General features: G+C 43.4%; 1 protein-coding gene across 5 annotated transcripts in view; it reads right to left on the reverse strand.

The window, feature by feature from the left end:
• Positions 1-27,305, reverse strand: part of CADM3 (cell adhesion molecule 3) — a 649,892-nt gene that overhangs the window by 109,055 nt on the left and 513,532 nt on the right. For all 5 annotated transcript variants that reach the window (XM_089656994.1, XM_089656998.1, XM_089656997.1 and 2 more), the window contains one exon: positions 9,122-9,212. In XM_089656994.1, coding sequence (XP_089513120.1) covers positions 9,122-9,212 — 91 coding nt within the window. The remainder of the gene's footprint in view (positions 1-9,121; positions 9,213-27,305) is intronic.

A 27,305-nucleotide genomic window follows, 5' to 3' on the forward strand; every position in this document is an offset into this window, starting at 1 on the left:
AACCTCTGTCATCCTTCTGGCATCAGCAGATGTGGCTTGGAAGGCCCCACTGGTTTTAGCCTTTCCCCCTTGGTTTATTACATTGTTTATTACTTTGAAACTTGGAATATGCTCAAACATGATTATATCTTTGTTTTTCCTCTTCTTTTGTATGTTCAGATCTATGCTCTGCCTCTGAGTACACTGTTGTGTTTACTGAGTTACTGTTTGAAAACCCCAATAAAAATATTATTAAAAAAAAAAGAAAAAAAAAAATGCACTATTTATCTTTCAAAAAGTGTTTCACGGTGCTAAACCTTTCACCCAACGTTTACATGGATGCATTTGTATATTTCAAAAGCCAATATAAAGGAATAGTAGTGGTAAAAAAAAGCACGCGTGTGTTTAACTAATTTTTTTTTTGTATAATTCTCCTTTAAGAAGGCGTGTCCTATGCCTACATACTTTTGCTATTAGGTGCTATTACCATCTCAAAATTTAGGAGGTATAACTAAACCCTGGACCCTGCATTCACTATATCTGGTCCCCCACAGTGCACAGAACATGGAAGTGCAATTATGTTAGTAAAAATAATGTGCTAAATATTTTTTCTCATCAGCAGTTAGAGCAGTCTTGTGACTTCTATCAGTGTCCAGCTGAGAAAACAACTGTTACTCTATGTGCCTCTTAGCTCTTGTATTACCTCTTTTCTAACAAAGGAACCATTGTTTCATTCTGTACGTTCCTTTCAGAAGTACCTTTCCTGAATTCGGAGCAGTTCTGTGCATGTTTTAAATACATGTATACTTATTTCAATCATTTTGTGGTCAGTAAAGGTCAGATCGACAATAAACAGAGCATGTTCCCTGAACCTACAAGTTACGAAGCAAGTAGTTATCACTTTCTTTTAAGAAAGAAATTGTGGTTTAATTTCATCTCCTGTAGAGGTAACAAAGAGTCATATACACAGTGATCATTGTATTTTATTGTCCAAATGTCACAGGCACTAAAGTGGTTATTAAAGTGGTTGTGAAGGCTGAAAGTTTTTTACTTTCATGCATGAAGGTAAAAGAAACCTTCAGTGTATAGCCCCCCACCCCAAATACTTATTTAAGCCTGATCCCGATCCAGCAGTGTGCAAGAGAGCTGAGGCCCTCCTAGGTCTCTCTCTCCTCATTGACTGAGACATAGCAGTGGAAGCCAGGGCTTTTTGTCAGCAGGAACGTCGAGGAACGCAGTTATGGCACCTACAGCAATGTATGTACACTCACCGGCCACTCACTAAGAAAATCTCCCCCACACCATTACACCACCACCAGCCTAAACCGTTGATACAAGGCAGGATGGATCCATGCTCTCATGTTGGTTACGAAAAATTTTGACCCTACCATCTGAATATCGCAGCAACCAGTCTGCCCATTCTTCTCTGACATCAACAAGGCATTTCCATCCACACAGCTGTCGCTCACTGGATATTTTCTCTTTTTCAGACCATTCTCTGTAAACCTAGAGCTGGTTGTGTGTGAAAATCCCAGATGATCAGCAGTTTTTGAAATACTCAGACCAACCCGTCTGGTACCAACAACTACGCCATGCTCAACATCATTTAAAACCCCTTTCTTCCCAATTGTGATACTAGGTTTGAACTTCAGCAAGTCATCTTCACCACGTCTAGATGCCTAAATGCATTGAGTTGCTGCCATGTGATTGACTGATTCGCAAATTGTGTTATCAAGCAATTGAACAGATGTACCTAATAAAGTGACCCTTAAGTGTATATAACAACAAGGGGTGCTGAGGTGTGCTGGAGGGTCTATTGATGCTTGCTGCTAGGGATCTATTGTTGCTGGAGGGGATCTCATTTTGAGTGGGGGTCTATTGTTGCTGGTGGGGATCTATTGTTGCTGGGGGTCTTATCTTTCTGGGGGTCATTTGTTGCTGGGAAGGATCTACTGTTGAGGGAGAGGGTCTTTTATTGCTGGCTGCTGGAGGGTTTAGAGATTTGATGTTGCTGTTGGGGGTCTATTGTTGCTGGCAGATCTACTGTTGTTGGGGGGTCTATTGTTGCTGGCAGCAGGGGATCTATTTTACTGCTTTTCTTTTTATCTTTAACAAACTCCAAATTGCTCAGCACTACAATATAATACTTGGTTCTGTATTCTCAAAAAGGTGCAGCACTGGGAAGTGGGTAGGAGGTGGAACCAAGGGACTATGCTCAGAGGTGGGTAGGGGGTGGAGATAAAGGGCAACTCAGAAGACGGGAGTTCCTGCATCTATTCTCTGAGGCAAAAAAGCACTTACGGAAGTCATTTGCGAGACTGAGCAATGCTCTGTGTGTCCCACACACAAGTGCCCCCACAACAAGCAGCTTGCTCTGGGGGCACTCAGCAGGGGGGAGGGGCCATAGGCACCAGCGGGGGATCTGAGAAGAGGAGGATCAGGGCTACTCTGTGCAAAACCATTCCCCAGCCAAGATAAGTATGACATGTTTGTTAAAGAAAAAAAACCTGAACCTTTATAACCACTTTAATGGCTGACTGTGATCTGAAGTTGTAACTACTTGCACGCTAGGACTTGGCAAGGAGCTACCATAAGAGAGAGTTTTACATTAAACATGAATTTTAATAATTATAGAGTTAGAACTGCAAAATATTGGGGTGCCGTGCAGGGGCTCTGCAGCTTACGCATGTATTTGCAAACGTGTGCAAATTAAACCTGTTTTTAACGTATACTGTTAAACAGGACAATTTGGTTAGATGGGCCATCTATTGGAGTCACTTTGTCCACTTCAGGCTGGTCAATTTTATTATATTTGCTACTTTGTCTCACCCAATAAAGACGCACCTTCAATAAGGTGCTTGTTTGAGAGCATTTTCCACAGCGCCTATTTTTTCCAGTTCCCAATTTGGTTGGTTGCAGGCTGGTTGAGCTGGGAATTTTTCTCATTTGGCATGCGTCGCCCTTCCATGAGCTCCTTGCTGTGAAGGCCAGTTATAGATTGGGGCAGTGGCCACTTGTTTGGACTGTTGATATACTGGCCAAGGGATGCACTGGACACCTTGGCTGCCATTGTGCTATATGCTGGGTGTCCAGTGCACCCCTGTGCCTTTAGGGAGGGGTGGACGCCTTCCAGTCTCCCCTGCCCTCAGTCTATCCATTATGATACATGTGCTTCTACTATGGAGGCTCTCAAAATTTATAGAGTTAGGAAATGCAAAATATTGGGGTGCCGTGAAAAGGCTCCACAGCTTACACATGTATTTGCATTAAAAACAGGGGTTTAGTTTTGCACACATTTGCAAACTGTTACAGGCAGGAGCACACTGACAACTCATGGGGCCCCGGGCAATAGGGGATCATGGGGCCTCTGTGTCCTTGCCCAAACATGAAAAAGGTACCAGGGGCATCTCATGGGGCCTCCTACTGACCCCGGGCCCTCGGACAGTGCCTGAGTTTCCAAATGGTCAGTCCGCCCCTGGTTACAGGGCAATTCAGTTGGTTGCAGGCTGGTTGGTAAGTTGAGCTGGGAATTTTTCTCTTTTATTGTTTGGCATGCATCGCCCTTCCATATGCCCCTTGCTGTGAAGACTAATTATAGATTGCGGCAGTTAAAGATTGCCATTTGTTTGTACTATGAATTCCGTTAAGTACGCTGTCTGCTTCTAGACCAGGGGTGGGTAATTCATTTGTTGTGGAACACCAAACTTAATTCTCCTCAAAATGTAATTTTGAACAAGGGAAGATCCATAAATATGTTACAATGATTCTCACTGTTCTTATTACCTTGTGTATGCTGTGCAGTTTTTATCGTCTGCCCTTCAATAAAAATCATTTGCAAACAAAAAAATATGTAGCAATGAAGCACTATGCACCACTTGTCAAATTTGCCCCTTAGGTTTAATGGGGCCAAGCCACAACCGCATGCAAAGCATGGGACTGCAGTGCGGTAGTGTGCCATTATAGGGTTAGAGAGCCTGAGACGGGTGCAGCGGGCAATCCTGCAGATCGTTTTTGATGCATTTTTCATTTGTTTTGTTTTTTGCCAACTTGTTGCCAGGCAGATTAAAAATGCAAAATGCCTCAAAAATGCACTACATGCCATCTCCATTGAAGTCTATTGAACCAAAACACACTGTTCTGCATTTAAAAATGTCCCTGACCCTTTCCAAAAATCAAACCGGTTGAAAACGCAGAGATGTGAACTTCACCCATAGGAAATCATGTTAAATGGATTGTACAGTTGCAAGAAAAAGTATGTGAACCCCTTGGGATTATGTGGAGTTTTGCATGAATTGGGCATAAAATGTGCTCTCAACGTCATCTAAGTCACAACAATAGAAGAACACAGTCTGCTGAACATAATACTACACAAACATTAGATGTTGTCATGGTTTAATTGCACATAACATGTAAACATTCACAGTGCAGGGAGGAAAAAGTATCTGAGGCCCTAGCTTAATGACTTCTCCCAGAGCTAATTGGAGCCAGGAGTGAGCCAACCTTGACTCCAATCAGTGTGATGATATTGGATGTGTTGCCGACAGCTGTCCTACCCTTAAAAAACACACACCTGTTTTGGGTTTACTGGTTTCAAGAAGCACTGTCTGATGTGAACCATGCCTCGCAGAAAAGAGCTCTCAGAAGACCTACGATCAAGAATTGTTGACTTGCATGAAGCTGGAAAGGGTTACAAAAGTATCTCCAAAAGCCTTGATGTTCATGTGTCCACGGTAAGACAGACTGTCTACAAATAGAGAAAGTTTAGCACTGTTGCTACTCTCCCTAGGCGTGGTCGTCCTGTAAAATGACTGCAAGAGCACAGCGCAGAATGCTGCATGAGGTAAAGAAGAATCCCAGAGTGTCAGCTAAAGACCTACAGAAATCTCTGGCACATGCTAACATTTTTGTTGACACATCTACAATAGGGAAAACATTAAACAAGAATGGAGTACATGGGAGGACACCACAGGGGAAGCCATTGCTGTCCAAAAAGAATATTGCAGCACGTTTGAAGTTTGCAAAAGAGCACCTGGATGTTCCACAGCACTACTTGCAAGATATACTGTGGACAGATGAAACCAAGATTGAGTTGTTTGGGAAGAACACACAACACTATGTGTGGAGAAAAAAAGGCACAGCACACCAACATCAAAACCTCATCCCCACTGTAAAACATGGCGGAGGGAGCATCATGGTTTGGGGCTGCCTCAGGGCCTGTACAGATTGTTGTCATTGATGGGAAAATGAATTCCAGAGTTTATCAAGACATTTTGCAGGAAAACGTACGACCATCTGTCCGCCAACTGAAGCTCCGCAGAGGATGGGTGATGCAACAGGACAATGACCCAAAGCATACAAGTAATTCAACAAAACAATGGCTGCAACCGCACAGAATACACCTTCTGGAGTGGCCCAGTCAGAGTCCTGACCTCAACCCGATTGAAATGCTGTGGCATGACCTTAAGAGAGCGATTCACACCAGACATCCCAAGAATATTACTACACTGAAACAGTTTTGTGAAGAGGAGTGGTCCATAATTACTCCAGATCGTTGTGCAGGTCTGATCTGCAACTACAGGAAACGTTTGGTTGAGGTTATTGCTGCCAAAGGAGAGTCAACCAGTTATTAAGTCCAAAGGTTCACATACTTTTTCCTCCCTGCACTGTGAATGTTTACATGTTATGTGCAATTAAACCATGGCAACATCTAATGTTTGTGTAGTATTATGTTCAGCAGACTGTGTTCTTCTATTGTTGTGACTTAAAAGACATTCAGAGCACATTTTATGCCCAATTCATGCAAAACTCCACGTAATCCCAAGGGGTTCACATACTTTTTCTTGCAACTGTAGTTCATTTCTGCATAATGCAAAATGCACCGCAAAATGCTTAAGCGTGAACCTAGCCTAATGCATTCTCTACATTAGGGTAAAACTTGTCCCAGCATTTTATTGTCTCCTCACCCCCCTTATACTTACCTGTGTCCTTTCTAGATTCAGCACTGTGTCCATCTGCTTTGATGCTGGTTTCTCTTCTGTAAATCAAATCATGTGAGGAGGGAGCAGGGGTGGGGTAAAATTTTGCGCATGCTGCACCAATTTTAGAATGCATATGAGATTATTTTACAAAATCTGTTTGTGCCAGTTTCTCTCTGTATACTGATACAAAGTTAGATTTTTAGATCGTTTCATAAGATACAAACTGTCTGTATTTTATTTTGAATTTGGTGCATTCATTGCAAAACAATGCAAAAATTGCGCATTTTAGAACTACCTGCAGTTGGTCCACAAGTCGCTGTCAAAAGTGTTGCATATGCTTCATGAATTTGGTGCAATACAACCCAGCGTATTATCAGCGTGCTAAGTTCAAAAGCTGGCATCTCTAGTGGTATGGAATGGGCAGGTTGCACATCTGGAAAGGTGCCATCAATGCTGAAAGATATATCTGGATTTTAAGAGCAACATATGCTCAGGCAAAAATGGGTCAGCATTCTTTTCTCACAACTTCAGCACCTGGTCTCCTCAGTTCCCAGACATTTATAGAGTGTTATAATAAGTGAGGATATTACACTCTAAACATAGCCCTGTCTCAAATTTTTTTTAATTAACGTACTATGGACAGGGCAACAAAAAGCTGGCAAACTTTTTTGAGATGTGTTGCTGCCATCAATTTCAAAGTGAGCTGATGTTATTTTTTTTCATTTTCTCAGTTTATTTATGACAGGTACTTATATAGCACCGTCAATTTACGCGTTTTACAAATATATATATATATTTTGTACATTCACATCAGTCCCTAACCCTCAAGGAGCATACAATCTAAGGTTCCTAACTCACATTCATATATACACAGTGTTTGGAGGTTACCTAGTTACATAGTTAGTCTGGTTGAAAAAAGACAAAAGTCCATTCAGTTAAACCATTAAAAAAAAAGTTATAATCCTATACCCACAGTTGGTCCAGAGGAAGGCAAAAAAACAGCAAAGCATGATCCAATTTGCTCCTGCAGGGGAAAAAAAATCCTTCCTGATCCCCCGAGAGGCAATCAGATATTCCCTGGATCAACTTTACCTATAAATATTAATATCCAGTTATATTCTGTGTATCTAAGAAAGAATTCAGGCCTTTTTTAAAGCAATCCACTGAGCTGGCCATAACCAACTCTTGAGGGAGTCTATTCCACATTTTCACAGCTCTCACTGTGAAGAAACCTTTCTGTGTTTGAAGATTAAATGTATTTTCTTTCAGATGTAAGGAGTGCCCCCTTGTCCTCTGTGATGACCTCAGGGTGAATAACTCTACACTGAGTTCACTATATGAACCACTGATGTATTTATACATGTTGATCATATCACCCCTTAATCTCCTCTTCTCCTCTTCTTGATCCAGAGGAAGGCAAAAAAACAGCAAAGCATGATCCAATTTGCTCCTGCAGGGGAAAAAACTCCTTCCTGATCCCCCAAGATGCAATTCCCTGGATCAACTTTCCCTATAAATAGTTTATGGCAATTGAACACTTAGAAAAAAGATACCTGATGGATAACAAAAGATTTTCTCTTTTTTTGCAAATGGGAGACCTTTTGGATTTTTAAATTGGGCTCCATGGCCCCAAATGGATTGAATGAAAATCTGGAGATCCACAGCATTGTCTAGTTACATTATTTAATAAGGATTCATTAGGCACTCTTAGTTTGGTTGTTTGATCAATTCTTTTATGCTTCAATTCTTCAATATTTTATCTGTTTGATTGATTTCTGTATTATCTAATTATTCAATTAATTATTCATTTAATTCTCATAATTCTCTTTCATTTGTGGGCGTTGTATCTTCAGTAGGGTTTGGTGACTCAATTTATAGTTCCCTTTTGACAAGCAACAGTAACATACGCCCCCCCCTTTTTTTAATTGTTATTTTTTTTTTACTATTTACTCCTTTTATTACCAATTATTGTTTTTTAAGCCTTTTTTAAAATTGTAGCATTTGCAAATTAATTTCTTTTAAGATGTCATTGTACAGATTGTATAGCTGTAAATAGTGCCAGGGGGACTGTCTGCTCCATCCTCGCTTCCCTCCCCCTTTCCATCACTGCCCGGCCTCCTTGCATTTCCAATTCATATAAATACAGCTGGTAACCATACATTTCCTAGACTTGACAAAGCGCAAAACGCGTTGTCACGGTTACCAGCCAAGCTTGCATCTAACGTCCAGGACTCAGCTTGTGCTCTCATCCAGACCGCGGTGACGTCACAACCGGAGCGCCATGATCCCCTGCCGCACACAGCCTCCCCTCCCGGCTTGGGAACGCTGAGGAGCGGACGGTCCAGGCACAGACTACAGATTATGGGATTTTACCACAAGTTCATTTTAGATAATAAAGGTATACGTCCTTGGGAGGTGGATATTGTTTTCACATATTCACAGTACTGTTTTTCTTGGGCTTACAAACTTCAATCTATATAGTGTTATACCAGCAGCAGTAAGTAGTGACCCCCAACATTGGAAACTTGCGCTTTGATCCTTGTTCCAGTTTTATACATACACAAGAGCCAATTAACCTACCAGCATGTCTTGGGAGTGTGGGAGGAAGCCAGAGTACCCGGAGGAAACCAACGCACGCACAGGGAGAACATGCAAATTCCAGGCAGGTGGTGCTGTGGTTTGGATTCGAACCAACGACCCTAATGCTGCCTGGAGGAAGTGCTCACCATTTAGCCACTGTGCTGCCCATAGCATTTGATATGTTTTTTTATTTTCTATTGTGAATAAAATATGTTAGGTTTATGAGATTTTCAAATCATTGCATTCTGCTTTTATGTAGATTTCACACAGCTTGGGGCTGTACATTACCAAGAGTTGGGGCTGTACATTACCAAGAGTTGGGGCTGTACATTACCAAGAATTGGGGCTGTACATTACCAAAAGGGATTAATGTCTGAAAAAGTGGCACAGCAGCTTTATTGAATTCCCCCCATTGTCTACCCTTTTCAATCTTGCTTCGCAGTTTTTAACAATATCTGCTACACAAAGACAGGCCCTCTTATTGGTTACTCTGAACTGGTCTATTTTTCCTTTACTCCATCCCATACGTCAGTTCTACTACTTCTGTTTCATGTGCTAGGCCTTTTTATTCCGGCTATACTCACGCTGGGTTTCCAAAGGCATCACACTGGAGCTGCAGCTTCTCCCCCTCTCTTGGCATGTTGGGTCGGGGCTCAATCTTTGCTATTGGTTGGTCTGCAAACAAAAAAGAAAGTTATTATTAGTGAATGCAAAAAAGGGGACAAATTAATTAAAATCCAGCACACAAGAGCAATATAATTTATTATTATACCAATGCCAGGTTCGCTTTTAATGGTTGCAACTGCTTCCATGCAATGCTGGATGATGCTAACTATAAGGTGCTTTTTACACAGGTAGTGGTTTGCAGGTGTTCAGGAGGCAATAATGCCACTTCCTGAATGCCTGTTTTTTTTTTTCAATCCCAATGGAGATTTTACAATGAAATACTGTGCCACAACTATGTGCCAAATGCTGCGGTTGTGGCATGGACCTATTGACTTCAAAGGGTGTATTTTGCAAGTGGTGCCACCAGCAAAACTCTGGCAAACAAGCTACTAAGACCTGTGCTTGTAATTCACACTGGAAAAACTCTGATGAAAGGGGGTGCTCTTGGACCCCCGAAACACATCGGATTCTTTTTGGGCTGTGACCCTGAATTTTAATGAAATAAAGATGCACACTATATTGCTAAAAGTATTGGTACTTCCTGCCAAATCATTGGATTCAGGTGTTCTAATCAGAAGCTCAGTCAATTCAAGCGTGGTACCGTGATAGGTTGCCACCTGTGCAATAAGTCCATCCATGAAATTTCCTTGATACTAAATATTCTACGGTCAACTGTTAGTTGGATTATAACAAAGTGGAAGCAACTGGGAACAACAGCCACTCAGCCACCAAGTGGTAGGCAACGTAAAATGACAGAGCAGGGTCAGCGCATGCTGAAGCACACAGTGCCCAGAAGTCACCAACTGTCTGCAAAGTCAAAAGCTAAAGACCACCAAACTTTGTGTGGTTTCCAGATTAGCACAACAGTGCATAGAGAGCTTCATAGAATGGGTTTCCATAGCCAAGCAGCTGCATCCAGCCTTACATCACCAAGTGCAATGCAAAGCATTGGATGCAGTGGTGTAAAGCACGCTGCCACTGGACTCTAGAGCAGTGGAGGCATTTTCTCTTGAGTGACCAATCACGCTTCTCTGTGTGCAAACTGATGGACGTGTCTGGGTTTGGTGGTTACCAGGAGAATGGTACTTGCCTGACTGCTTTCTGCTAAGTGTAAAGTTTGGTGGAGGGGGCATTAAGGTGTGGGGTTGATTTTCAGAGGTTGGGCTTTGCCCCTTAGTTCCAGCGAAGGGAACTTTTAAGGCGTCAGCATACCAAGAGATTTCATGCTGCCAACTTTGTGGGAACAATTTGGGGATGGCCCCTTTCTGTTCCAACATGACTGCACACCAGTGCACAAAGCAAGGTCCATAAAGACATGGAGGAGCAAGTTTGTGGTGCAGGAACTTGACTGGCCTGCACAGAGTCCTGACCTCAACCCGATAGAAATCCTTTAGGATGAATTAGAGTGGAGACTGTGAGCCAGGCCTTCTCGTCCGACATCAGTGCCTGACCTCACAAATGTGCTTCTGGAATATTGGTCAAACATTTCCATAGACACACTCCTAAACCTTGTGGACAGCCTTCCCAGAAGAGTTGAAGCTGTTATAGCTGCAAAGGGTGGGCCAACTCAATATTGAACCCTACGGACTAAGACTGGGATACCATTAAAGTTCATGTGCATGTAAAGGCAGGCAGCCCAATATTTTTGGCAATATAATGTATCTGGTCCTCTTAGCAGTGATGTGGTGCTTCAGTTTCAAATTTTGTTACCTGCAAAACGTAATTGCCAGGTTACATTTGCAGCACCCTAAAACGGAGCATCATGGCCACGGTAATGAGAATGGACCTGAACATCCACAATCATATTAATGTGTACGTAGGCTTAAAAATGTGGATTAACCGCTTGTTTGTACCATCCCTTTGCCACCTGTGCAAATGTAGCCTTAGAAGCTGTCACCATGTGAATGGAAGCTTCATCTGTGGCAAGTAACAGCTATCCTGACAGATTCCCTTTATTGTAAAGTCTTCAATTGTACAAACCATTGGGCTGTGAAAGGCTCATTGAGATATCCTGAACTCTCACAATAATCTGAAAACATTACAAGGAAGGAAAAAAAAAACCTGTACAGTATAGGTATAATACATGTGATAGTTTTTTAATTAATTAAAAAAAATACAAGAACAAAATAAAAACAGCATCTACATTTTGAAAGCTCAATGTGAGTTACATACACACTATGTACAGAAATGTACTATGAATTCAGAACCACAAGTCCTCCATTGCAACATCGCTGAGCTCAGAGCTACAGCCACAGGAGAGAGAACAGTGCATGTGAAGGGGTTTGAGTCATCCTGGAGTGTCTTAGTAACACCCTAGCAACAGGATGGGATGATGCCACCTCTGGTAGTTTTTTAGCCAGGTTGCAGGAGGTACATAAATGTGTGATGCCTATAGCAAGGGCCAAATTCAACTTTAGTCAAAGATGTATAGTTTTCATCTACAGACGCCCCTTACCTGTATCGGTAGTTTTTTGGGAAAGGTGAACTAATCCTTAAAAACTCACAAAGCACCCTGTGTACCCTTGAGTCTTTCTGTGGCTTACCAGGCTGTGTATCGAAAAACAGTCATACTGTCCCTTGATCCACCGTGGATTCTGCTACAATAAATTTTGACCATGTTTAATCACTTTAGTACCGTGCTATAGCTGAAAGACTGCTACAGCACGGTTCTATTGTTCTGGGGAGGGCGCCCATGGACATTGCACTCCAGCGCACACCCTGGGGAACGCATCAGACGTGCTCTGTGACCACGGTGTCCTTTGGACAGAGCTGGTCACAGATCACAGTAAATGGCCAATCGCAGCGGCCCTTTATCATATGATCAGCTGTGTCCAATCACAGCTGATCACATGTCAACAGACTTGCTGGTTATTGGAAGGAAGTCTTTTCCTCTCACACGGTTTCTGTGTGAGGAAAGGACAGCCAATACCTGGTAAGGCTGTCAGTGCTTTACACTGATCATCAGGGCACTGATGATCAGTGCCTAGCTTGTCAGTGCAGCCCCATCAGTGTCGCCCATCAGTTCAGCCTCATCGGTGCCTTCTCATCAGTACCCATCAGTGCAGCCTCATTAGCGCCCATCAGTGCAGCCTCATCAGCGCCCATCAGTGCAGCCTCATCAGCGCCCACCAGTGCAGCCTCATCAGCGACCCACCACTGCAGCCTCATCAGCACCCATCAGTGCAGCCTCATCAGTGCTCATCAATGAAGAAGAAAAATGACCCATTTGCAAACTTCTCATAACAGAAACAAAAAATAATTGGCCTTTTTTTTGTTTAATTAGCAAAAAATAAAAAACCCAGTGATGATTAAATACCACCAAAAGAAAGCTCTGTCTCAAAAAATGGTAAAAATTTCATATGGGTACAGTGTTGCATGACCGTGTAATTATTCAAAGTGCGGCAGCTCTGAAAGCTAAAAATTGGCCTGGGCAGGAAGAGAGTGAAAGCGCCTGGTAATGAAGTGGTTAAAGCAGAATTTTATATGCGTGTCTTTACAGTTCTAATAAAAATGTAAAAAAATGAAAAAAAAAGTCATATCTTTAAAATTAAACTTCTATATATCTATGAATGTGTTCCCAATTTCAGAGATCTTTAGATTTCTTGAACAGCTTCTGTGCTTTGTATGGATACAAAGAGACCCCGGTACTCATTTTTCAAATGCTTTAGTCAACCATTACCACTTGCCAATGACAGGAAGTTATTAGACAGTTTTTCATTCTAATCTTCCCACTGGGGGGCGCTGTCCTCTTACTTTCCTTGCTGTTTTGTTTTGCATTACATTAATAACTATGATAATGAGGATAAATGACTTTTCCTGCTCGGGCCTGATGTTGAAAATAAATTACATTTGGGCGTAATTTGGGGCATATTTTCCCTTTATTGGCGAGCCTGCTGTCTGACTCATTTTGCTGCATAGCAGCCCAGCAATAAAGTTTCTTCTAAATCCATTCAATGTTTAGATCACACCTCAGTCTATTCCTCTGCTAAGTGCCAATGCTTTATGAAGCACAGAGAGAGGAGCTGCGGATAACGTAGCAGATCCTTAACACTTTGGAACAAATACATAAATCTAATAATGACACAGTGGCTTGGGATAACACACAGAAGACTCACCGCCAAATAAGGCTGATTTTATCATGTACCGAAGCTGGGAAGCGAGAGGCTCGGGGGAGATGAATGAAGAGGTGGCACAGCTCCAGGGCATACATTAAAGAGGAAGAAGGAAAAGAATAAGAGGGTGTTATGGGCCTGGTGTATAAGACATCCAGCGGCAGGGTATATTGTGGACATTAGGCTTCAGGGACCCTGCATAAAGGTAGGTGAACCGTAAATGTGAACCAGCCGAGTCAAGTGACTATCTTTCTTAGGTAATGCTGCTGGAGGAGTTGCAGCAAGGAAAGAACTACCACTAGCCAGGCTTTTTTCTCAGAGAATAGGTGCAGATACAGGTTCAGAGTCAATCCTTGTCTCCACCTGCTACCCACCTCTGAGCACCGTCCCTTGGTTCCACTCTCTACCCACCTCTGAGGATCGTCCCTTGGTTCTACTCTCTACCCACCTCTGAGCACCGTCCCTTGGTTCCACTCTCTACCCACCTCTGAGCACCGTTCCTTGATTCCACCTCCTACTTACCTCTGAGCAGCATCTCTTGGTTCCACTCCTTACACATCTCTGAACACTGTCCCTTGGTTCCACCCCCTACCCATCTCTGAGCACCGTCCCTTGGTTTCACCCTCTACCCACCTCTGAGTACCGTCTCTTGGTTCCACTCCTTACCCATCTCTGAGCATCGTACCTTGGTTCCACCCCCTACCAACCTCTGAACACCGTCCCTTGGTTCCACCCCCCTATCCACCTCTGAGCACCGTCCCTTGGTTCCACCCCCTACCCACCTCTGAACACCGTCCCTTGGTTTTGCTCCCTACCCACCTCGGAGCACGTCCATGGTTCTGCCCCCTACCCTCCTCTGAGCACCCTCTCTTGGTTCCACCCCCTACCCACCTCCCAGTGCCTCCCCTTTTAAAGAATACAAAATCAAGTATCATTTTGTGGTGCTAAGTAATTTGCATGTAATTTGTTAAAGTGGTTCTAAAGGCCCAAGGTATTTAACCTTTACGCATTCTATGCATAAAGGTGAAAAACCTACCGTGCAGTGCCCCCCCTCCCAATCCTTACCAGAGCCTCCTCCAATCCAGTGATGTTCATAATAGTCTCAGCTGTATGGAGACTCTCCCTCCTCATTGGCAGAGACAGCAGCAGAAGCCCATTGGCTCCCGCTGCTGTCAATCACAGCCAGTGAGCCAATGAGGAGGGGGGGGCAGCGAGCTGCAGTTCTATGTGCCTTATGGACTCATAGAGCACCGGCTTGGAAACAAGCACATAGCAGTGCCCCCAGGGCATGCTGCTTTCCCTGGGGGCACTGCTAGAGGGGGAGGAGCCAGAGCACCAGCAGGGGACCCGAAAAGTAGAGGACCAGGGCAGCTGTGTGCAAAACAACTGCACAGAGCAGGTAAGTATGTCATGTTTGTTATTTTATTAAAAAAGTGAACCTTTAGTATCACTTTAATGATAACAAGAAAAGCAGTAAAATAGATTCCCTGCAACCATCAACAATAGATCCTGTAGCAAGAAAAGACCCCCAGCAACAATAGAACCTTGTCCAAATATTTTATTGAAATAAGGGGGTAAACAAGCAAAGGATAAAGGCACAAAGCACTGAACCCTAAGTAAGAAGGAAAGGAACAGTGTTCACAATAACACACCAAAAGGACATGGACGCAGCCAAAAAGTGCATAAAATTAACAGTAAAGATAAACATGTGACAATTATAATTCAGCGAGATATACAAAAAGGTGAATTGTTAGCAGTGTCCATCGAGGGCATGCAATTGAAAACACTCAAAGCATCAAAACCAATGGTTGGCTTCATACAGTAAAGAGGGATGTGAGACATTACATAAACTACCTGCCCATAAATCAGGGGCTGAGCTAGTGTAAAGTTGGAGGCAGCAGGAGGCTAGAGGGGCAGCTACCTATAAGACGGGTGGATACTAAGTAGGGGGACCCGCCGGTAGGAGGTGCCAGGGAAGAGGAAAAGGGAGACGATATGCAACAACAGATCTATCCCCACACCAATAGATCTCCCCAGCAACAATAGACCCCCCCAGCAACAACATATACCCCAAGTAACAATATATCCTCCAAGCAACTATAAATCCCCCAAAAACAATAGATTCCCCAGAAACAATAGACGCTCCCGCAAACAAAATACCCCCCAGCAACAACTGACCCAACAGCAACATTATGTCCCCACTAGCGACAATAGATCCCCCAGCACCCTTTTTCATTACATACGTTCAGTGCCGGAGCTGCATTGCCACGTTTTACCGCTGAAAAAAATGCCCTGAATACTAGATTCTCTCTGTGGAGCCTTGGCTGGTGTGCCCCGTACCATCATTGAATCTGTAGGCATGATATCTTATTCCTGAGTTAAAAGTGTTTGTTAACCCTAAGGCCCCCCCCACACATGAAATAGGGGGGTGGTAAAATCCCATAGTTGGGATATGCTTTTCCCAACTGCTCCCTTCTTTAGCTGCACAAGCATCGGCCGGGGGTGTACACATGACACGGCCAAGATGTTTTGCTTCTTGGCTGAAATTATCCCCCCTGTCGTTTTTGGTGGGTGCAGCCACTGATGAACATGACCCATTCAAGTTAATGGGACCATTCTGAAAGCACACCACAACTGCATGGAATGCACACAGTTGTTCAGCGCTAGTTAAAGTAGGTGGTGAAGAAGCGATACAACGGCTCCTCTTCACCTGGTACATGTTCTTTGAATTTTTTTTTCCAGTCTGTTGTAACTCCTATGCGGAGATCCTGCCAGTACCTGTTGCAGGGTGACATTATCAGCGGCTAGACTCATCCATCTCACCAACCGCTCCACATCTGCCACCCCCCTCTGCCAATCCCTTCACTGGCTCCCGATTGCCCAGCGCATCAAATTCAAACTGCTAACTACAAAGCCATTCACAACACCGCCCCAAACTACCTAACCGACCTGATACCCAAATACTACCCTACCTGTGCCCTTCGCTCCTCACAGGACCTCCTACTCTCTCGCTTCCTGATTTCCTCCTCCCACGCCCGATTGCAGGATTTCTCCAGGACTTCCCCCATCCTCTGGAACTACCTACCCCAATCCATCAGACTGTCACCTATCCTCCTCACCTTCAGGCGCACCCTGAAAACCCATCTCTTCAGGGAAGCCTACCCCACCCTCACCTAACAACTGACCTCCTCCACTCCTCCCACCACTCCATCCCCCACAGCCATTTCCTCCTGTACCACTTTCCCCTCCCTCCTAGATTGTAAGCTCGAAAGAGCAGGGACTTCGAACCCCTCGTGTATTGTATTGTTTCTGTCTTGTCTCATGTTCTGTCCCCCTTGCTATTGTACAGCGCTGAGCAAACCCTTTGGCGCTATATAAATACTGTATAATAATAATAATGTTGCCTATTTGGTAGATCTCAGAGGCAGCCCAGCAGCCAATTGAAGGATATCTAGGCAGGACTCTTTGTACAAAAATAATTTGCTGAAAAACCGTATACAGTGAGACATGATGCCAAACATACTGAAAAATATATTTTGGGTTTCTTTACACTTTAAGGATGCTTGTGAGACGTCGAGGGTGCTTCTGACAACCTATATTTTGGGTAGGAATAATTGGAAGCCTCACCTCCACAGACAATCTTGATTCACATAAAAGTTCTAAAAGTGCAGTTGGGAAGTAAACACAAATTCACTGCTCCACTCAAGGATTTCCCCTATCCTTGTGAGCAAGTCAGGAGTGATGAAACGCGTTGAGTAGGTTGATTCCCAGGTGGAGACATTGCTGTATGCAGTCATTTTGTTGATAACTAATTAATATGGCAAGAGGAGCTAAGAGTGGAGTACGGCTGATACATTTTTTGTATTCCTGCAGTTTGGTAGTTATGATCAAGCTAAACCATTGACATGCTCTCATTAGACCATCCTGGAAGGAAGGCATGGGCAAGTTACAGAATCTAAGTAGAAAAAAAGGATCTTTCTTTTTCGTAAGAAAATAAACTCTTACATCATACACCAGACAACACAAATGCTACTGTGCTTCAAGGACTCCTTGGCTGCTTTGGCCTCCATGTAAAAAAAACTGGAAGGCCAAAAGCAGCCAAGGAGTCCTTGGAAAGTATCCAAGGCATTAGAGTCGGGATGCCTAAAGTCTGCATTAATATCTGATAAAGCTAGCATAGAGAGGATTGGTATGCTGATGCACCAAGACCATTTTCGATCACTGACCTTCGGCTTTTAAGGTATGAAAATGATCCATCTGCTATTCTTCTAGCATTAAATGTGAAATGAAATCTATTGTGCATTGCCAAGAAGATCACTTTCACTAAGCTGCACCAGCAGGTGTTAATAAACTGATGTATGGGTTGTGATTCTGTGTGCTGCCATTCCTACCAGTCTACTAGTGTATAGTGTAATTACTATGGGATTTCACCAGCTTTACTTTAAAATTGGGAGGTCCAGAAAATTGTCATAATAAGTTTGTGGCCTCCCTTTTAAGCACATTTTAAAGTGGTTGTAAACCCTCACATATACTGTACCTAGTAAAGCAATGGTCTCAAATTGGAGACCCTCCAGCTGTTGCGAAACTGCAAGTCCCATCATGCCCCTACCTTTCGGAGTCATTCTTGTAACTGTCAATCTTGCAATGGCGCCGTCATATACGCGCATGCGCACTGTCCGAAACTTCGGGAAGATGGCCGCGGCTAACTGCGCACGCGCCGTCGTCCCCTATATAAACCTTTGATGTCGGTCACGCCTCTGTACAGCCTCCCCTCTGATGATGTGCCTATAGCACGAAAGGCCTAAGGAGGAGCTGTGCAGAGCGTGACGTCATTTCACCGCCGGAGCCACGAGGAGGCCCGGCGGCCATCTTTGTTGGGGTCAGTACTGCTGTCTTCACTAATATTCAGTTCTTGTGATATGCATACTACCCTGCTTTTACTTTATCAATAAATACTTTTTGGGAACATACTACACTATCTTTGGCACCTGTTTTTGGGGCTCCTGTGTGGAGCTATTACCCCCACAGAGAAGGTGCCTTTACCATCTAGAGGAGGGATCATTACCACCATAGCGGATTACCTGGCTGACCTTAAGGGGATCTCTGGACCTGTATTGGAGCTCTGGATGACCCACCATGAGAAGGATGCCTACCACCTGGTCTTGGATCTAACATCTAGGATGATTATTCCTATATGCGCATAATCCATGCGTTTCTGGTGAGTGCGCATTTCTATCATTTGAAGCAGAAAAGCTCTGGATATTTTCACCACTCTTAAGAGCACCATGGATACTTAATTGACTTTTATTTGCTGCCTTTTGCTGTCTCTTGCTGCATTTTTTTATTCTAATTCAAATTTTTAAGCACTGCACTTTACTATTTACGTTTATACTTTGCATTTAAAGGCATTGTGGTTGCCTTAGGTGTTCTAGCTGCTATACTCATACAAGAGCGCTCACTACAATTTTCTTTTGAACTAATCTTGCAATGCCGCATAGGACTTGTAGTTTGGCAACAGCTGGAGACTCGCCAGTTTGACACTTGTGTAGTAAAGTGACTGCCCCCACGTGATACACAGAGATGCATAAGTTACCTATAACATAAGTTGTACCAGTCTATCTGCAGCCCTCTCTCCTCTACAGGCTCCTAAAAACATTTTACACAGCATTCCTTCACTCTAGCACGCTGGAGGCAGGTATCTGATGTCACACACCGCATGGTATAGAGCAGGGAGCTGAGTGTAATCTGAGACCTCAGTGAAGAGATGGAAATGCCCATTCTACACAGTCTCAGAGAAATGTGCACAGCTGAGGCTTTCAATCAGCTGCTGTGTGCTAGGAGGGATCCCCAGGATTCTGTGGTGTGGGCATAGACTGTTAGTAGTAAATACCGATAGCAGAGAGAAGATTCAGCAGACAGAAATCACAATTGGTGCTTTGGATCAAGGCAAGTACACACTATAGCAGGATGTGTTTTGTTTATTTTAGGACTATATACATTTAAAGCAGAACTTCTCCCAAAAGGAGAAGTTCAGCATGTCTGCATCCTCCCCCCTCCACTGATACATTTTGCACATTTTTCTGGATTTAAGAGGTGCCCACTCCCACTTCTGGTCAGATGCGCCACTGCGATCTTAGCCATATGTTTGGCCCCCACTGTCCCTGCAGCCTTCTGGGACACTTCATAGGTCCTAGAAGACTGTGACCAATTCACAAAGTGCAGCTCGATTCGCTCCTGCGCAGTAGGGTGTCCAGCTGTGAAGCCGCAATGCTTCAATAACGCTTTCCCTTACTTAAGATGCCGGCCCCTACACCCGAAGCCGATTGAAGAAATGGCTTGGGTGAGGATACCGGGACAGGTAAGTTAGTATTTGTAGCTAGTGACTTAACTATTTTGGGGGAGCCCGGAGCTCTGCTTTAAATTTTTACTACACTTCACCAATGTGGCCTATCAAAGATACATAAAAACACTAAATCTGTCTTCACCTGGAACCAAACCGTGTACACAAATTTTTGAATATAAATTGGCAAGAGTTGGGGAGTGGTGGAGCTATATTTCCTGTATATGGCAAGGAGTTTTTTGAAACACTGGACCTAACGCATGTAGGCTACTTAAAAAAAAAAAAAAATGATGTGTTGCCCATTGAGATAAATGTCTTTTTTGTCTACCATAAGGAAGAGTCTGATTGGTTGGCATAGGCAGTCCTGCCTTTGAATTCTTTAATAACGAATACATTAAATGACTTTTTTTAAATGACTTTTTTTGTTTGATATATAGATGGATGAAATCTTGGCCGGTTCAGCAGTGACAGGCCGAGATTCGATTCATCTATGGGCAGGCTGGTTGTACTGAAGTTGATCTATCGATCGACTTCAATACAACTAGCCTGTTGTATTCTTTGCAATTACTACTGGTGGCTATAGCTCCTAGCAGTAATCATTCTGTTCTGCTGGCAGGGAAAGGCTCCCCACCGGCAAAACACAATAGCTCCTCGAGAGGGATTCCCTCATCAACACTGACTGTGTTGATGGGGGAACCGAGCAGTTTTCTTTCCTAAAACCTGTAGTGGAAGGAAAGAAAATCATATCATCTATGGTGTGGTTTAATCTACTACCATATACATAGTAAAGGCACAGCTATCCATGCTTAGAGCAATACAAACTCTGATAAATGAACAGAAGCAGCCAACGTCCACTGCCTTACAGAGACCCTTAGGTCAGGCACACAGTTGATGTGACCTCAGTTGCCGCATTTTCTGGGAACACCAGAGGAACGCCGGAGTCTAGAGATGGGGAATGTTCATAGTCCGTGTGATGAAGGAAGCCTATAACATTCTGCTAACAGGATTATGGAGTATTGCAGCTTTACAGTTTTAGCTGAATTACTGAGTAGATTCATATCAGCATTCATCCATGAGAAAGAAAAAATAGAAGTGCTACAACACCTTCCCCCTACCAAGCCTACAAACACCCCAAAGCACAATACTCTTCACATGTGCTGGATGGACCGTATATGGGAACAACTGGAGCTTTATAAATTGACACAAATACAACTGGAGCTGAATATGCAAACAGACCTTGCAAGAACTTTGGTCTGTACTGATGATCTCATTTGGCTAGGCAGAGAGCATAGCCGGGGAGATACTGAAAACTGCTTTAACCGTTTCAATACCGTGCAATTTTACACCTTCCTGCCCAGGCCATTTTTCAGGTTTCTGCGCTCTCACACTTTGAATGACAATTGCGCGGTCATACAACACTGTACCCAAACTAAAATTTTATCATTTTCTTCACACAACTAGAGCTTTCTTTTGGTGGTATTTAATCACCACTGGGGTTTTTATTTTTTGCTAAATTAACAAAAAAAGACCAAAAATTTTGAAAAAAAAACCACATTTTTCTTTGTTTCTGTTATAAAAGTTTACAAATAAATAATTGTTCTTCATAAATTTAGGCCGAGATGTATTCTGCTACATGTCTTTGGTGAAAATAACCCAAATTAGGATGTATTATTTAGTTTGTAGGAAAGTTATAGAGTTCACAAACTATGGTATAGATCTGAAAATTGATCAATCCTGAAGTACTGACGGCCAATCTAATTTCTTGAGGTCCAAGAATGTCAGAATAGTACAGATATCCCCAAATGACCCCTTTTTGCAGAGTAGACAGTCCGACGTACTTCATAAGAGGGATGGCGAGTTTTTTGAAGTTGTATTTTTTTGTCATAATTTTTCGGAAAATGAAAAAATGAAAAAAATTATTTTCACTATTTTTTTTTTTACATACTGTCACCAGTGCAGTACAGCGTCATCATATAACTGGCATGGCGGTGAACAGGGACACCGACTGGTGACAGTATGGAAAAAAAAAATATATATATATTTTTTTAATTTTTTTATTATATTTAATTTTTTATTGCATTTTTTTTTTTTTTTTTAAGATTTTTTTTCATATTTTACTATGACCAAAATAGTACAATGTTACCATAGTAACATTGTACTACTTTGGGGAAGTGATCATTATTTTTTTTTTTTTACACAATTTGCTTATAGCAAAGAATTACTTTGCTATAAGCAAGCATTTACCTGAATGAAATCGATTCATTCAGTTTTTTTTTTTTTTTTTTTTTGTGCTTAGCTGTGATTTGGTCACAGCTAATCACATGACATGTGCATGTGATTAGCTGTGACCATTCACAGCTAGGCACTAGTATACAATGGATGGCATCATGAATGAAGCCATCCATTGTATACAACTGTCATGTGACCTGCTGTGATTGGTCACAGCAGGTCACATGGTACCAGCAACGGGAGCCGGTACTCGGATCTGTCATCGGCCGTGTCCGAGGTGCACGGCTGATGACAGATCGCACTGCTGCGCCGCTCTGCACTAGCGCAAACGGCGCATGTACGGTAGCACGCCAAATGGCGTGTACCCGGAACGGAGAGACACTTCTGAAGCCGCCAAACGGCCATTGGCCGGGCGGCTAATGGTTAAAGTAAATACATAAACTGCATGATATTTAACATGCTAAACACTGCAAATCTTATTAGAATACTTAATTGTATCCTTCTTTGTTGCATCTTAGTGCTGCTGATCTCCTGAACCCTTTTTTGACCTCCAATGTAAGAAGCATCCTTCCCCAATTTTTCTTTATTAAAAGTCTTGCAATCAATAAACATAAAATCCATATACAGAATATACACAAATAAATAATTATATACATATTTACACACAAAAGAAAATATAGCAAAATTTACTGTCAGACAAAAGATGGCTTTATAGCAAAAAGCAAAACTATCATAAATGAACGTGTTGGTACTGGGGGAAATAAATCTTACTAAGACTCACATCACTACACCAGACAGCAAACCTCCAAGGTCAAGATACAAACCTGCACCCATTATGCAAGCAACTCTTCTTCAAAATAAGATTTTAACCAACAAAAACTGAGGGAGTGAAAAGAACAGCATAAGAAAAGAGCCCTCACTCAGAGATGGACAGTTCACCAAAGGCAGGTCTGATATTCCTCCACGCCCTTATCCAGACCACCCAAGACTCCCTGCCCTTCTCAAGAACCTGAATCTTCCCAACCTCACTCAGAATATCGTGCACCACCAACTCAACAGGGAGGACTTTCTTCTGCAGGGTAATCTGACACCGTGCATTCCACGTGAAGTAAATATCAACTATACTAACTAGAGAAAGCGTATCCAAATCAAAATTCCAATGAGCTGGAAATACCCCCTACTCCCACTCCACATAACTCAAGCAATAAAGAAAGGGGATGTCCAGAGCCCTCCCCACCCTTTTATACACCACTACCTTAAAGGGATACTGGAGCACAAAGTGGTCCATAGACTCCACTTTACCAACACACTCCATTCTAGGACAATCCCGATCATCCACAGGGCAATGCTTCATGTTCCCTCTCACATACAGCCTTCCATGGAATGTGAGCCAGGCTTGATCCTTAAACTTCAAAAGGATTCTCTCCAAATTAATTAAACACAACCCTCCTTTATTATGGAGCCTGGGCAATCCTTTAAGGCCAGTGACACAATGAAAGCAGAAGCCTCTTAGGAAGGAACCTGATATCCTCCACTGTCACCTGCCACTGTCGAAGTATTTTCAGACATGTTGCAATGTAAGCTGGGAGCTTGCCATGCCAGACTCTCAGACTTTTCACTGGCCTGCCATCTTCCCAGCAACGCAGAAAAGGCCTAAACCAAGACTGAAAAATACCCATCCACCCTGGCGGGGTCTCTGCTAACATATTACCAAGATTGTGCTTTAAAAAGAGCAAAGAAAAGAAAACTATCCAGTTGACCATTCCTAGGCCACCCTCCCACCTGGACAGGTAAGTTACATTGCGTTTGACCAGGTTCAGCCTATTTCCCCGTAACAATTGGAAAAAACAGATTTAGACCCTTGCATAGAGAGATACCAGCAAGGTACAGACGAAGCTGACATATGAAAAGATCGGGATCAGGTAAGATTCAATGAAGTCAACCCTCACCCTCAAGAAAATCCTCCATTTCTTCCATCTTTCCACTTTGGCATTGGCATCCACCAACCTGCTTTCACAATTTCAATGACCATAGTTATCAGGACCAAATTTGATGCCCAACACTTTAATTTCCTGCTGGGGCTCTGGGAAGGCATCCAGAAGTTCAACGCTTTTACCCTTAACCTACCCTTTAACCCATCCAGAAAACTTCACTCATGGTTGACTTTAGAGCCAGAAGCCTTTGTGTATTGCTCTATCACAGAGACCACCTCCTGCACCTCCGCAGTCCTAGAGATAATAACAGACACATCATTAGCATACGCCATGACCTTCAAAGGCGGCACACCTGCAATGCACAAAGGCACCCCATATAATGATCCACCCTCTAGCCTTCTTACAAAGGGGTCGATTGCGAAAGCATATAGCAGGGGGCTAAAAATCCATCCCTGGTGTACACCAGAGCCAACCTCAAAAGGCCGTCCAACCCAACCATTAACAAGTGGGAAACTCTCAGCGGCTCTATATAATGTTTTTAGCCAATCTATAAACCTCCCCTGCAGGCCGTATCTTCCAAGTAGCAACCACAGATATTCATGGTTCACTCGATCAAAAGCTTTTGCCTGATCCAGTGCCAGCAAGTAGTTTCTCCATCCAGCAGTGCTGCATTGCTCCAAAGCCTCCTGAGCAGCCAAAACTGCTAAAAAGGTACTTCTACCTTGGACCGAATAGTGCTGATGGCATGACAACAAATCGCCTGCTACTGACAACAAGCACCAAAAAAAAAATCTTTGTCAAGATCTTTCTATAAACATTGAGAATACTGATGAGGTGCCAGTTCTCAATCATTCAGGGGTCTTTACCTTTTAACAGAAGAATCACAGCAGATTGTCTCATGGAGGGAGGGAGCGAATCTAGACAGCTGGTAAAAACCTCTGCTAAAAAGAGAGCCAGAATGGACTTAAAATACTTGTAAAATTTAACTGTCAATCCATCTGGTCCAGGTGATTTTTTGGTAGCCAGCTTGTCTATAGCACAAACTACCTCCTCCACTGATTCTGTCAAATCCATCAAAAGCAATGTACCATTTCCCAATCCTGAAGTAGAATCCAGAAAGCTTTCCACCTTGTCCCAGCTAAGGTCCTTTCTTCCCAGAAGGTCTGTATAATATGACCCGAAGATCTCCTAGATCCCTAATCTGGACTTTACCAGGGGATCTGTACTGTCTTTCAGGCCAATGACCGTCTTAACTGCTATGCCTTGCTTACAGTTCTGGTAAGGATCAGGCATGTGGTATTTCCCATAATACCTCTCCAGAACCAAGAATACATGCCGGTCATATTGACACTTCCTAAGAAGAAGCTTAACTTCAGAGATCTCCCCTGGATCTCCTCCATACGAGACAAGACTTTCAAGCTTCCTCTGCAAATGCTGGTAGGCAATATACATACCAAGCTGCTTCTTCTTACTTATGGCTTAAAATGTCCAATCACCCTTTGTTTCACAAGCTCCCACCACTCTGACTTACTGCTGTAAAAGTCCAGAATAGAAATCTGTGCCTGAAAAAAATCATCAAAGGATTGTCTTACCTCTACATCTTCCAGGAGAGCCGAATTCAGTTTCCAGACACCCCTTCTCCTGGGTTGAGTGTCCGAGGCATTCAGAGTCACAGACAGCATACAGCGGTAAGAGAACTCCACCACCCTCAACTCAGGAGCCAAGAAAGCAGAGTTCACCTTTAAAAAAAACCTGTCTAACCCAGCCTGTCTATGGAGCCTCTCATGTCTTCAGGCCTAATTATGGTGTTAAAGTCACCTCCAGTCACCTGCTGGGAAGTAAAAAGGAAGGGTTTGATCTTTGTGAGGAGGCATTTACTGTCCCATTTTGACTGTCCTCTATAGATATTGATCAAGCGCAGGTCCTGCCCGCTAACAGAGACATCTAAGAGCATGCATCTCCCCATTTCTACCTCAATTGCCCGCCGCCAGGCTACCAAATCGGTTTTAAAAAGCATCGCAACTCCGCTGCAAGGCTCAGTCCCGAGAGACCAAAGGGAAGGACCGCATCTCCGTTCCCTTATTGCTAGATGAACATTGGCCAAAGTTTTGAGCCAGGTTTCTTGCAAAAATAAAATCTCAGCATCAAACTCACTGGGCAAAAATAGGGTCATATCACAAGTTCTTGCAGATTTAATGCTGACAACATTAATGGTCGCCACCTTTAATGGAGCGGGAGCTGCCGTCAGGATTATTGGGGCAGTCGTTTCTTAACCTCTACCACACTCTCATCACCTGAAACAGCTATTTTCAGACTATGTGACTCCCCCTCATGGATGATAAAGAAATTGATAAATCAAATACTATCTTATCACCTGACAAAACTGAATGGGTGTTGCCAAGAGGGATCCCTCCTGGGTCTGATTTTGAGGAAGAAAGGACAGCTCTTCTCATCCTCTTCTTCTTCCTCTTAATCCTCTCCCACTCCTCATTAGCTAAATCCCATTCAGCAGGAGGTGAGACATGGGATGTGGACACCCCTCCCTCAGCCCCATCGGCTCCACTCCCTTCCAGCACCCCCACACTCTTTTGACCACATTTGCATTGTCAGGGCACAGGTACCAGAGCTGTAGTAGGCCGAGTTTGAAGATCTGCTAAATCCGTCCCCCACCAGCAGCTTCCGTTAGTCTGGAAGATCTACGTACAATAGGATTAGGAACAGGAGGAACAGACTCAGGGATTATTAGGGGAAACAGAATCTGACACAACAGACAGAACAGACACAGGAGGGACAACAACAGTTTCCTCCCTAACATCACCTGCCTCATGTTCTTTATCCAGTCTCTGCAGCTCAGCCTCCAATCTGGGTGCATTCTTTGGCCAAATGGCCTAAATCCTGGCACAGTGAACTTTTCCTGATGGTACAGGAAAATACAAAGTGACCTTTCTCTCCATATTTATTACAAACCTTAGGCTGACCCTGATAGAAAATGGTCAGCCTATCCCTCCCTAGAAAGGCTGAGCAGGGCAGGTGCTGAACCACATTGCCCAGCACCCTCATTTGCAGCAACACTGTCCAGGCCCCTGTCCATATCCCATGCTCATCAAGGACCTTCCGCAGTGGGGGGAGGAACTCGTCATATCGGCATAGCCGATCTGATTTTGGCTATCGGTCTAGCCTGGAGTGTTTTGTGAGTGAAATTCTTACCTCCTTGCTGCAGTGGTTCTGCTAGATCTGTGATGCCATTCACTGTCCAGGACTGGAATGATGTCTCAGGGATGACAATCTCATGTAAATCCTGGTGCCTGGGTAATTTCTGGCTCTGCTCACAAATATCCAACACAGTTCAGCCCCTGCTGCAACCTATTACCTGGGGATTGGCTACAAAGCTGATCACAGGGGAGGTAATATGCTCCTGGCTGAAGCAGATTGATGACATCATCTAAGCCTAGAGGTCATTTGGCTGGAGCTCAAAGCTTTTTTAATG

This window comes from Staurois parvus, unplaced genomic scaffold, assembly GCF_062004578.1.
Source record: "Staurois parvus isolate SC_StPar_1 unplaced genomic scaffold, SC_StPar_1.0 ptg000955l, whole genome shotgun sequence".
Taxonomy (NCBI): Eukaryota; Metazoa; Chordata; class Amphibia; order Anura; family Ranidae; genus Staurois; species Staurois parvus.